The sequence below is a fragment of the Microtus oregoni genome, unplaced genomic scaffold (genome assembly GCF_018167655.1).
Source record: "Microtus oregoni isolate MIOR12 unplaced genomic scaffold, Mior012 000139F_ref0000186, whole genome shotgun sequence".
Taxonomy (NCBI): domain Eukaryota; kingdom Metazoa; phylum Chordata; class Mammalia; order Rodentia; family Cricetidae; genus Microtus; species Microtus oregoni.
Window position 1 is genome coordinate 1,096,327 of NW_024544789.1, and position 12,979 is coordinate 1,109,305.

The window sequence follows — 12,979 nt, forward strand, 5'->3', positions numbered from 1 at the left end:
ATGTTCTGCCTTTGTGGGAGCCTAGCCAGTATGGATGTTCACCTTCCTAGACCAGGATGGAGGGGGGAGGACTTTGGACTTTCCACAGGGCAGGGAACCCTGACTGCTCTTTGGACTGGAGAGGGAGGGGGAGAGGAGTGGGGGAGAGGGAGAGGAGTGGGAGGGTTTGAGGAGGCGGAAATTTTTTTTCAATAAAAAAAATTAAAAAATTTTAAAAAAAGAATTCAACTGAGGGCCTTACACACACTAAAAAAGGGCTCTAGCACTGATCTCAAGTCTTAGTCCTAATGAATAATTCTGACAACTTTGCAAAAACAAACAGATACACAAAGACAAGACCACTATGGAAGGAAGTGTGTAACATGAGGTCTTGCTTTTTGGGGTTTCTGTCCCACCCGGTCCCCCAGCCGTTGAAGTGTTCGTTGTGGAATATGGAGACAACAGATGAAAATACAATGTAGTCAACCCTCTTTTTCACTTAATAGTATTTTAATATTTAATAGCAATAAAACTGATAACATTACAGTAGGAAATATTTTAAAAACAATCAATACTGGATTACAACTTCCTATGGTATTATTTGACCAAAGGAGAAGAAAGGCCAGACACGGCGACTGAACGTGCCATTAGGATATTTGTATATGAGGGAACTCTTGGCAATATTCAGGAAACTTAAACATCTAGCCTCACAATCAAGGAACACACCAACCCTGCCCAGTGGCTTCTCTATATAGTGATGGATTGTTGGGTTCGTAGTGAGGAGACTGTAATGATTACCCTCCTCCTTCACACAGAAAAGGAGGAATGCGCCCTTAGTGTCAACTTCTTTGTTTCTATTTTTTAACCAGGAATTGGTACAGACTCCTACAGTCCAGTCCCAAGAGGCCTTGAAATTCACTTCCCAGTAATATTTCCCTGTGCTGATGCTCTGTAATCCCCATGAGGCCAAATAGCATCCACAAATTTCCTCAGATGTATCCTGATGTTGAGGTCTGAAACGGGCTCTTCTCATGACATTAAATAGGTTCTTCATGCAAAGGAACATGAATAGATTTTCAAAGAAAAGGCGCGCTGTGGAAAGAATAAACATTTTAGTTAAAATGACCATTTGTATTTCTGAGGTGACAGAGGTCCTGTGAATCTTCTTGGTTTTCAAAAACTGGCTTGGACTAAAGGTTAAATTCATCAAAGCCAAGAATTAGGGCAAGAAACAGAGTGGTAGCATGATGAAAAGTTTTATGAAACATTTTGTAGGTGCTGTAGATGAGGGAGCCTCAGCCTACCTCTGACAGGTGACTTCTAGTTACACCTGACAAAGGGAAGATGTGTGTACTGCATGCAGTCAGGGCCACAGCAAAGGCTGCCCTCCTTGGTCTACATAAGAAGATATTCCTAAAATATGGGCAATGGTTGCTTTCATATTGGTGTTGGTCTTTCCATGTAATTAATCATATTTATACTAAAGAAGGAGCTAAATATACTTTAGAAGTAAATCCCTGTTACTAATTGACCTCCTTTAACCTCTGGTTCCTCTGATACTCTTTCCTTGTGAGGTTGACATTAACTTTTTGTTGTTGTTGTTTGTTTTTCAAGACAGGGTTTCTCTGTAGCCTTGGAGCCTGTCCTGGAACTAGCTCTTGTACACTAACTAGACTGGCCTCAAACTCACAAAAATCTGCCTGCCTCTGCCTCCCGAGTACTGGGATTAAAAGTTTACACCATCACCACCCGGCTGAAATTGACTTTTAGATCTACAAGGGTGATTTAGAAACTGCCTCATGTCCTATCAACTAGTTTTATATTCATTGCTCATGATACGGGGCTTTATCTGTTTCATTATTTTGTGATTTTTCTTTTTCAGTTCCTTGAGATAGGGTATTACTATTTAAACTTGACTGGCATGAAACTCACTATGTTGACAAGACTGTCCTCAAAGTCACTGGCACTCCTCTCTATGATATTGATGGGATTACTACCATGCACAACTATATCTTGTGTATTTTTAATCTATGAATCATAATGTTAATATAAGAAATCAATTACTAAAGTGTACAAAGGAACATAATCAAATATCTCCACCAGTGGGGGCTCTTAATTTGAATTAGACTGTCCTCAATTAATCATTCCTTAGGCATCAATTAAAAACTGATACTCTCTATACAGTTAGTATCACACACAACCTGATGTACTGGTATTCATTTTTGTTTCTTTGTTTTAAGATAACCAAGTAATTAAGAAGATTACAATATGAATAAACAAGACGAATTTCTCGGGTGTTAAAATATTTGTGTTTGCAAAGGTTAGCGTACTGTGTAAGGGCACCTCTCCTATATCCATCATTGCTCACACTCACCTTTGAAGGACTTGAATCTTTCAGTGAGTCCAATCATGGGGAAGGCGGAGAGCTCTGGTTCCAAACCCTGGGGAATGCTCAACTGCATTGACTCACTCCTGTAAGGACAAGAAAATATTGATTTGCCTGATGCTAAAGATATCATCACAGTTGATTAGGAAAAACCTCACTCCAACTTAGCCAAATGGCTCTTGGGTCAATTCCCTTGCCAAACAGCCTGACAACATGAGTTCAATCCCTGGAACCCATAGTGGAAGGAAAAATCTTTCTCCTGAAAGTTGTCCTCTGACCTCCACATGTGTGCACTGCTACTTGTGCATGAACATGAACACACACACACTCCACATGAATATAACAAGTAATATTTAAACATCTATAACATGTTATACTCAAGGTTTTCTAAATCTGCTTAACCCGTTTCACAACAATTTCAGGGAATCCAGGCTTGCACAGATGGCTAAACTCACCTTCTGAATATGTCATCCAAACCCTGCAAAGGAAGCAAGATAAATTTAGAATCCTAAATTTTGTTTATAAAATTCATATAAAAGGCAGGCAAATAGCCTGTCTAAACTGAAAATTTATATTTAATTAGCAGGGTAATGCCAACAAGCAGATTAGCACAATTCTAATTCTTGATGAAATGAGGCAGTGAGAGTAAATTATGAGAATACTGGGGTACCGAATATACATTGATGGTGAAACCCCAGCTGTCTGCAAAAGGTAGCATTCACTAATCTGAACAAAAGAGCACAGAGGGATACTTTAACTAAGGGTACTTCAAATGGATGACCTCTCCCATGCATGCTGCCTCATGCCTTTAATTACAGAATTGCCAGGATAGAGACCCTAAGATTATTGTGAGCTCTGGGTGATCGTGATCCATGGACTAGAACCCTATCTCAAAATCCCATCCTCCTAAAGATCTCTCACAAGTACAACATTCAAAAAGAAATTAAGTAATAGCATTCTTTGAAATTGTGCACAATATCCAAGTAGAAGCTATAGAGTGTAAGAAATGGCAACACTGAATTTTGGCTTTCAGAGAGGCAAGTTACAAAATCAAAAATTAGGTCATATTCCTTGGAGAATCTACTAACACAATTTTTATAAAAAAAAATCTTGTTCTGGCAAGATTGTTACAGAATTTAGTTTTTCCAGATTATCACTGAAAAAGAACCTCCTAAAATAAATGCAGGAAATGTTAAAAAATAATCTTAGTATAACAATCACCAGTGTGAGCCTAAGACAATAAAACCTTTGTCTGCACTCCTCCCTTCTCACCTGGAGTAGTACCACATATGGCTCCTGGGACATCGCCCTGAGTTCCTGAAACATTTCTCTTAGTTGTTTGCTCTTCTGGATCATCATGGCTTCACTTTCTCTTAATTTCTCTAAAACACGATAGCCATCATTTCTCATGTGCTCAATGTGTTCCTCTTCCTCTTCACAGAGGACTGCACGCCATTTCCTATACTCCATCCTGATCATGTCTTCCCTCATAAGCACATAGTCCTGAAGAAAACGGGACGTTGTCAATGATATCTATAGAATACTGCAGTCTCCTCCATTGCATCATTCTAGGCTTAAATTTGACAAAGACTCCTATTGCTGTGCTACATACACAATGATGGACATGTCAGAAATGGAAATTCCTTGGTTTCATTTGTTTCTTAGGTAAAACAATCTTTCAAATTTCCTGCTTAATGAAAGTGTCTACTAGATACTATGGGGTCTGTAGGCTGAAGATAGACGCCCCAAAGTTACAGAACTTTGGGTGACTGTAAAGGTAGCAAGATGTCTCTGTCAACTCTAGAGTTTTGGAAGTTATTTACAATGCACTTCCTGTTAACTTAAGTAATACTCTAGCCATCTGGGATCTTTGATGGACTTGAAGAATAGATAGTTATAATTATAATTTTCCTTAGTTATGATAAATGTAAAGTAGATATGAATATTGGAACTGTAATTCATGCTTTATACCTATTTTGTTACATGTAATTTTACTATGTTAAAGTTAAAACCTTCCTTTTAATTTAGACAGAAAAGGGGAGGTATATGGGATTCCCCTCTGTATGCTGTGAAAGTGTTTTGTTACCATTGGTTAATAAAGAAGCTTCTTTGGGTCTATGGCAGGGAAGATTAATGCAAGGTGGGAGTTCCAAGCAGACATAAAGAAGAAAGTAGCCAGACTCAAAGAGATGCCATGTAGCCACCAAAGGAGAAAGACACGAGCCACCAGCCAGAACCTTACCAGTAAAATATGAGCTTTATGGTAATACACAAAAAATAGGTATTGGTTAATTTAAGATATAAGAGTTAGTTAATAAGAAGCCTGAGCTAAACTAGACCCAGCTCAGCCTGTCTGGGCGCTGGGATCGAATCCGGAGGGCAGCCAGGAGGGCGGGAATTCCTTTGTTTCAATAGCCTGCCTGCAGCAAGCAAGGTAGGCGCTTTGTTTATGAGCTACCCAACCAGCACGGAGACCTGATCTCGGGACCAGGAGAGCCATCACTGGGCCACCTAAAGAGCCATCACAGGAGAGTGTCATCACTGGGAAGGTATATCAGTGGGCAAGGAGACCTGATCCTGTAAAAGAAGATCCTTAGGGGAGCATTCGGAGGAAAAGATGGGCAGGCGCCAATGCAAGAAGAATTCACCCAACAATCTGAAAAACAACATGAAACCACCAGAAGAACCCAGCGACCTCACAACAGGAGGACATGAACACCTTAATCAAGAAGAAGAAGAAAATAAATGGACTTTATGAAAGTGATTGACGTACTTAAACAGCATGTAAAAAATGCCCTTATAGAAATGGATGAGAAGTATAACAGAAAGTTTGAAGAATTGAATAAAGCAGTGAATGATACCCTAGGAAACCAAGGAAAAACAATCAAACAGATAATGGAAACAGTTCAAGACATGACAACTGAATTGGAGACAAGGAAGAAAACACAAACTGAGGGCCAGCTGGACATGGAAAATCTAGGTAAATGCATGGAGACTACAGAAACAAGCATAACCAGCAGAATACAAGAGATAGAAGAAAGAATCTCAGATTCTGAAGATAACATAGAGAAAATAAACGTACTGATCAAAGATAACAGCAAGTCCAACAAACTCTCATCACAAAACATTCAGGAAATATGGGACACAATAAAAAGACCAAACCTAAGAATAATAGGAGTAAAAGAAGAAGAAGTGCAGCTCAATGGTCCAGAAAATATATTTAATAAAATTATAGAAGAAAACTGTCCCAACCTAAAGAAAGATGTACCTATGAAGGTTCAAGAAGCATACAGAACACCGAATGGGCTGGATCAAAAAAAAAATCCCCTTGCCATATAATAATCAAAGCACAAAGCATATAGAATAAAGAAAGAATATTAAGAGCTGCAAAGGAAAAGGGCCAAGTTACTTATGAAGGTAAACCTATCAGACTTACACCTGACTTCTCTACGGAAACCATGGAAGCCAGAAGGTCCTGGATAGCTGTTCTGCAGAAACAAAGAGACCATGGATGCAAGCCCAGACTACTATACCCAGCCAAGCTTCCGTTCACTATAAATGGAGAAAACAAAATTTTCCAGGATAAAAACAAATTTAAACAATACATAGCCACAAATCCAGCCTTACAGAAAGTAATAGAAGGAAAATCACAAACCAAGGAGTCCAACAATGACCACAATAACTCAAACATCTAGAGACCCTTCACCAGCGCAACTCAAAGAAGGGAAACACACAAACTCTACTACTAAAAAAGTGACCGGAGTTAACAACCACTGGTCATTAATATCACTTAATGTCAATGGACTCAACTCACCTATAAAAAGGCACAGGCTAAGAGATTGGATACGAAAACAGGATCCAACCAACATTCTGCTGTTTACAAGAAATACACCTCAACCACAAAGATAGGCACTTACTCAGAGTAAAGGGCTGGGAAAAGGCTTATCAAGCAAATGGACCCAAGAAACAAGCAAGTGTGGCCATACTAATTTCTAACAAAGTTGACTTCAAACTTAAATCAATCAGAAGAGATGGAGAGGGACATTTTATACTCATAACAGGAACAATTCATCAGGATGAAGTCTCAATCCTGAATATCTATGCCCCTAATATAAAAGCACCCACGTACGTAAGAGAAACATTACTAAAACTCAAGGCTGCCATCAAACGGCACACACTAATAGTAGGAGACTTCAACACTCCTCTCTCACCAATGGACAGAAAGAAACCTAATAGAGAAATAAGAGAACTGATGGAGGTAATGAATCAAATGGACTTAACAGACATCTATAGAACATCCCACCCAAACAGGAAAGAATATACCTTCTTCTCTGCAGCTCATGGAACCTTCTTGAAAATTGACCACATACTCGGTAACAAAGCAAACCTCCACAGTTACAAAAAAATATTAGTAACCACCTGTGTCTTATCAGATCACCATGGATTAAAGTTAGAATTCAACAACAATGCTACCCCCAGAAAGCCTACAAACTCATGGAAACTGAACAGTCAACTACTGAACCACACCTGGATCAAAGAAGAAATAAAGAAAGACATTAAAGTCTTCCTTGAATTCAATGAAAATAAAGAAACAACATACTCAAACTCATGGGGACACTATGAAAGCAGTCCTAAGAGGAAAGCTCATAGCACTAAATGCCCACTTAAAGAAAACGGAGAAAACACACATTGGAGACTTAACAGCCCACCTGAAAGCTCTAGAAAAAAAAGAAGCAGACTCACCTAGGAGGAGTAGAAGACTGGAAATAATCAAACTGAGGGCTGAAATCAATAAAATAGAAACACAGAAAACAATCCAAAGAATCAATGAAACAAAGAGCTGGTTCTTGGAGAAAATCAACAAGATTGATAAACCCCTATCCAAACTAATCAAACGGCAGAGAGAGAATATGCAAATTAATAAGATCAGAAATGAAAAGGGGGATATAACCACACAGAGGAAATTTAGAGAATCATTAGATCTTACTACAAAAGCCTGTATGCCACAAAACTGGAAAATGTAAAAGAAATGGGCACTTTTTAGATAAATAACATATACCAAAGTTAAACCAGGACCAAGTGAACAATCTAAATAGACCTGTTAGACGCGAAGAATTAGAAACTGTTATCAAAAACCTCCCTACCAAAAAAAAGCCCAGGACCAGATGGTTTCAATGCCGAATTCTACCTGAACTTCCAAGAAGACCTAATACCTATACTCCTTAATGTATTTCACAATATAGAAACAGAAGAGTCATTGCCAAATTCCTTTTATGAAGCTACAGTCATTCTGATACCAAAACCACACAAAGACTCAAACAAGAAAGAGAATAATAGGCCAATCCCACTCATGAACATCGACGCAAAAATCCTCAACAAAATACTGGCAAACCGAATCCAAGAACACATTAGAAAAATTATCCATTATGATCAAGTAGGCTTCATCCCAGAGATGCAGGGCTGGTTCAACATATGAAAATCTATCAATGTAATCCATCATATAAATAAACTGAAAGAAAAAAAACCATATGATCATTTCATTAGATGCTGAAAAAGCATTTGACAAAATTCAACATCCCTTTATGATAAAAATCTTGGAGAGATTAGGGATACAAGAGTCATACCTAAATATAATAAAAGCTATTTACAGCAAACTGACAGCTAACATCAAACTAAACGAAGAGAAACTCAAAGCCATTCCACTAAAATCAGGAACACAACAGGGCTGTCCACTGTCTCCATACCTCTTCAATATAGTGCTCGAAGTTTTAGCAATAGCAATAAGACAACATAAGGGAATCAAGGGGATTCGAATTGGAAAGGAAGAGGTTAAATTTTCATTATTTGCAGATGATATGATAGTGTACATAAGCGACCCCAAAAACTCCACCAAAGAACTCCTACATCTGATAAACACCTTTAGTAATATGGCAGGATACAAGATCAGCTCCAAAAAATAAGTCGCCCTCCTATACACAAAGGATATGGAAGCAGAGAGGGAAATCAGAGAAGCATCACCTTTCACGATAGCCACAAACAGCATAAAATATCTTGGGGTAACTATAACCAAGGAAGTAAAAGATCTATTTGACAAGAACTTTAAGGCATTGAAGAAAGAAATTGAAGAGGATACCAGAAAATGGATGGATCTACCTTGCTCTTGGATTGGGAGGATCAACATAGTAAAAATGGCAATTCTACCAAAGGCAATTTATAGATTCAATGCAATCCCCATCAAGGTCCCATCAAAATTCTTCACAGATCTGGAGAGGACAATAATCAACTTTATATGGAAAAACAAAAAACCCAGGATAGCCAAAACAATCTTATACAATAAAGGAACTTCTGGAGGCATTACCATCCCTGACTTCAAACTCTATTACAGAGCTACAGTAATGAAAATAGTGTGATATTGGCATAAAAACAGAGAAGTCGACCAATGGAATCATATAGAAGACCCGGATTTTAACCCACAAAACTATGAACACCTCATTTTTGATAAAGGAGCTAAAAGCATACATTGGAAGAAAGTATCTTCAACAAATGGTGCTGGCACAACTGGATGTCAACCTGTAGAAGAATGAAAATAGACCCATATCTATCACCATGCAGAAAACTCAAGTCCAAATGGATCAAAGACCTCAATATCAATCGGAACACACTGAACCTGATAGAAGACAAAGTGGGAAGTACACTACAACAGATAGGCACAGGATATCACTTCCTATGTGTAAATAACCCCAGCAGCACAGACATTAAGGGAAACATTGAATAAAGGGACCTATTGAAACTAAGAAGCTTCTGTAAAGCAAAGGACACTGTCACTAAGACAAAAAGGCAACCTACTGACTGGGAGAAGATCGTCACCAACCCTGCAACAGACAAAGATCTGATCTCCAAAATATATAAAGAACTCAAGAAACTAGACTTTAAAATGCTAATTAACTCAATTAAAAAATGGGGCACGGAACTGAACCGAGAATTCTCAACAGAAGAAGTTCAAATGGCCAAAAGACACTTAAGATCATGCTCTACCTCCTTAGCAATCAGGGAAATGCAAATCAAAACAACTTTGAGATATCATCTTACACCTGTCAGAATGGCTAATGTCAAAAACACCAATGATAGCCTTTGCTGGAGAGGTTGTGGAGGAAGGGGTACCCTCATCCATTGCTGGTGGGAATGCAAACATGTGCAACCACTTTGGAAATCAGTGTGGCGGTTTCTCAGGAAATTCGGGATCAACCTACCCCTGGACCCAGCAATACCACTCTTGGGAATATACCCAAGAGATACCCTATCATATGACAAAAGTATTTCTTCAACTATGTTCATAGCAGCAGTATTGGTTATAGCCAGAACCTGGAAACAACCTAGATGTCCTTCAATAGAAGAATGGATGAAGAAAGTGTGGAATATTTACACATTAGAGTACTACTCAGCGGTAAAAAACAATGTCTTCTCAAATTTTGCATGCAAATGGATGGAAATAGAAAACACTATCCTGAGTGAATTATCCCAGACCCAAAAAGAGGAACATGGGATGTACTCACTCATAATTGGTTTCTAGCCACAAATTATGGTCATTGAGTCTATAATCTGTGATCCTAAAGAAGCTAAATAAGAAGGTGAACCCAAAGAAAAACAAAGTTGTTATCCTGGGTATGGGAAGTAGACAAGATTGCCGGGCAAAAAATTGGGAACATGGGGGTGGGGTGGGACGGGAGTAAAGGGAGATAGGGAGAGAAAAGTAAGAAGGAAAGAATGGGGGAACTTGGGGAAACGGGATGATTAGGAGAAAGGAAGGTTGGATAGAGGAGCAGGGAATCACATAACTTAATTAAGGGAGCCATCTTAGGGTTGGCAAGAGACTTGGACCTAGAGGGGCTCCCAGGTGCCCAAGGCGAGGTCCCCAGTTAGCTCCTTGGGCAGCTGAGGATAGGGAACCTGAAATGACCCTATCCTATAGCCATACTGATGAATATCTTGCATATCACCATAGAACCTTCATCTGGCGATGAATGGAGATAGAGACAGAGACACACACTAGAGCATCGGACTGAGCTCCCAAGGTCCCAATGAGGAGCAGAAGGAGGGAGAACATGAGCAAGGAAGTCAGGACCACAAGGGGTGCACCCACCCACTGAGACAGTGGGGCTGATCTACTGGGAGCTCACCAAGGCCAGCTGGACTTTGACTGAAAAAGCATGGGCTAAAACTGAACTCTCTGAATATGGCAGACAATGAGGGCTGATAAGAAGCCAAAGACAATGGCACTGGGTTTTGATCCTACTTCATGTCCTGGCTTTGTGGGAGCCTAGCCAGTATGGATGTTCACCTTCCTAGACCTGGATGGAGGGGCGAGGACCTTGGACTTCCCGCAGGGCAGGGAACCCTGACTGCTCTTTGGACTGGAGAGGGAGGGGGAGAGGAGTGGGGGGAGGGGAGAGGAGTGGGAGGAGGGGGAGGGAAATGGGAGGCTGGGAGGAGGCGGGAATTTCTTTTTTCTTTTCTTTCATTAAAAAAAAGAAGCCTGAGCTAATTGGCTGAGCAGTGTTATAATTAGTATAGCTTCATCATGGTTATTTTGGTATTGGGTGGCCAAGAAAGAACAAGCAGCCTCCATCAATACTAAAGCAATGAAGCCCTAAACATTTTCACCTATATAGAAAAACAGGGCTGCCTGAAGAAATGGTATTGATTGATAATTTATATGTTCAGGCAAATGTTAAACTCTGCATGCATTAATTAGAATATATGGTGCAGTCCTAGAGTCTAATGCAGTGTGCTGAACTGTGAGCAATTGATTCATTTGTCCAGACTCTTTTTCAATACAACCAGGCCATCTTTCCACCTGCAGAGCCAAATTTCACACTCAGAATTCAAGGCCATTAGCCGGGTGGTGGTGGCACACGCCTTTAATCCCAGCACTCGGGGGCAGAAGCAGGCGGATCTCTGTGTATTCGAGGCCGGCCTGGTCTCCAAGAGCTAGTTCCGGGACAGGAACAAAAAAAAAAAAAAAAAAAAAAAAAAAAATACGGAGAAACCCTGTTTCGAAAAATCCAAAAAAAAAGAAGAAGGCCATCATTACATGTTTTCCTAGTAACATATTTCATGCCTTATACCTAAATCTTGAATGACGATTTGACAAAATAAGTATCTTGAACAGATTTCCAGCATAAATCTCATACTCACTATAAACAAAATTTTGGAAATGCTCTCTGCATCTACATTCTCTTGAATTTCTTGGATCTTCTCCCATAAAGATGCCATTTGCTTTAGAAGTCTCTCCTGTAAGAAACAATGAATATAAGCTTTTGATAAACAGTAATGATGGGCAGACTTTCGAACATTAAATAAAATAACTTTATCAAGAAGAATCATAATGTTCCTTTTTTAATTCAGGTAACTTTGAATTTTAGATTTAAGACATATAAATAGAATATGGCATATCCCTTAATTCAGGTAAAGTGATAAATAATTATGAGTAATATCTGGGTAATTTACATAACATTGGGTTTCCCACAAGCTTCTCTATAACTGACTTCACTGGATTTTCTAATATAATCTCCAATCATAGACACTTTTAAAAAATTATGAATACACTATTTCACTTTCCAATGACCTGGAAATAATGTAAAATAAAACACAAGTGGTCTTTACACCCACGGGTCTCCCAAGCAGTGTTCACTAGCTGCTAATAAAGTGCCACCATTCAGAAGAGAGTGGATTCCTCATAATCAGGACCAGCATCTTCCTGTTGTCCACTGAGCCTCACTCTCCAGGTTTCATGTTCTCTCAGGAGCATCACTCACCATTTCACCCTCAGCAGCTGCTTCGATGGGACAATGTTTGTGACCTTTGTGCTCCTGGGAGTCAGAGCAGAGCTGACAGAGGTAGATCCTGGTCTCCATACAGAAGATCCCCTTGGTCTCCTTGTGGGTCACACACTGATGCTCCTCAGAGCTCAGGAACTTCATGAGGCTGGCTTGTCTGGCAATGGACACCAACTTCTTCAGAACAATGTTGGTTCTTAAGTTATTCTGCTGGGATGGTTCCCTACACATAGGACATTGGACAGGGAGCTCGCTGTCTTCCCAGGAAAGATGGAGGCAGGCTCGACAAAAGCTGTGGCCACAGCTTATGGTGACTGGGTCTATAAAGTAGCTCATGCAGATGAAGCACTTGAGTTCTTCAACGAAGGCTTGTGAGAGGCCTGACTCCATTTTGCTGAAGGAAGAAAATCAGAATTACTATTATTAGAACAAGAGAAGGAAAATACTTCACAAAATTTGATTAAAGTTGTAATTGTTATGTCTAAAACAAAACACTCTTCAGTTTTTGGTGACCAAAAATCAAAATAAGCATAGGATTGCAGTTACTAATTTTTTCTATTTCACTGTTCTTCACATGAATAGAGATTGATATGATGAGTCTTTGTGACCTAAGATCTGCATTTTTTTCAGAGACTCCATTCAAACTAAGAACTTTGTTCATGGTCTGAGACAGGCTCTCTCAGTGTTTATGAATAAATTTACACTGGTGTGATCAAGGTACTTCAAGTACACAAGTTGGTCTTTTACTACAGATCTATTTGGTTTAACACTTCCCTCT

The 12,979-nt window shown here is 39.4% G+C and overlaps 1 protein-coding gene across 1 annotated transcript; it reads right to left on the minus strand.

Moving 5' to 3' along the window:
• Positions 1–568: 568 nt before the first annotated feature.
• Positions 569–12,591, minus strand: LOC121444746 (tripartite motif-containing protein 43B-like). The gene is made up of 6 exons (XM_041646645.1): positions 12,181–12,591; positions 11,561–11,656; positions 3,638–3,868; positions 2,821–2,843; positions 2,354–2,451; positions 569–1,071 (listed from the first exon to the last, which is right to left on the minus strand). Exons 1-6 carry the CDS (start codon positions 12,589–12,591, stop codon positions 569–571), a joined length of 1,362 nt encoding a protein of 453 aa, XP_041502579.1.
• Positions 12,592–12,979: the final 388 nt, after the last annotated feature.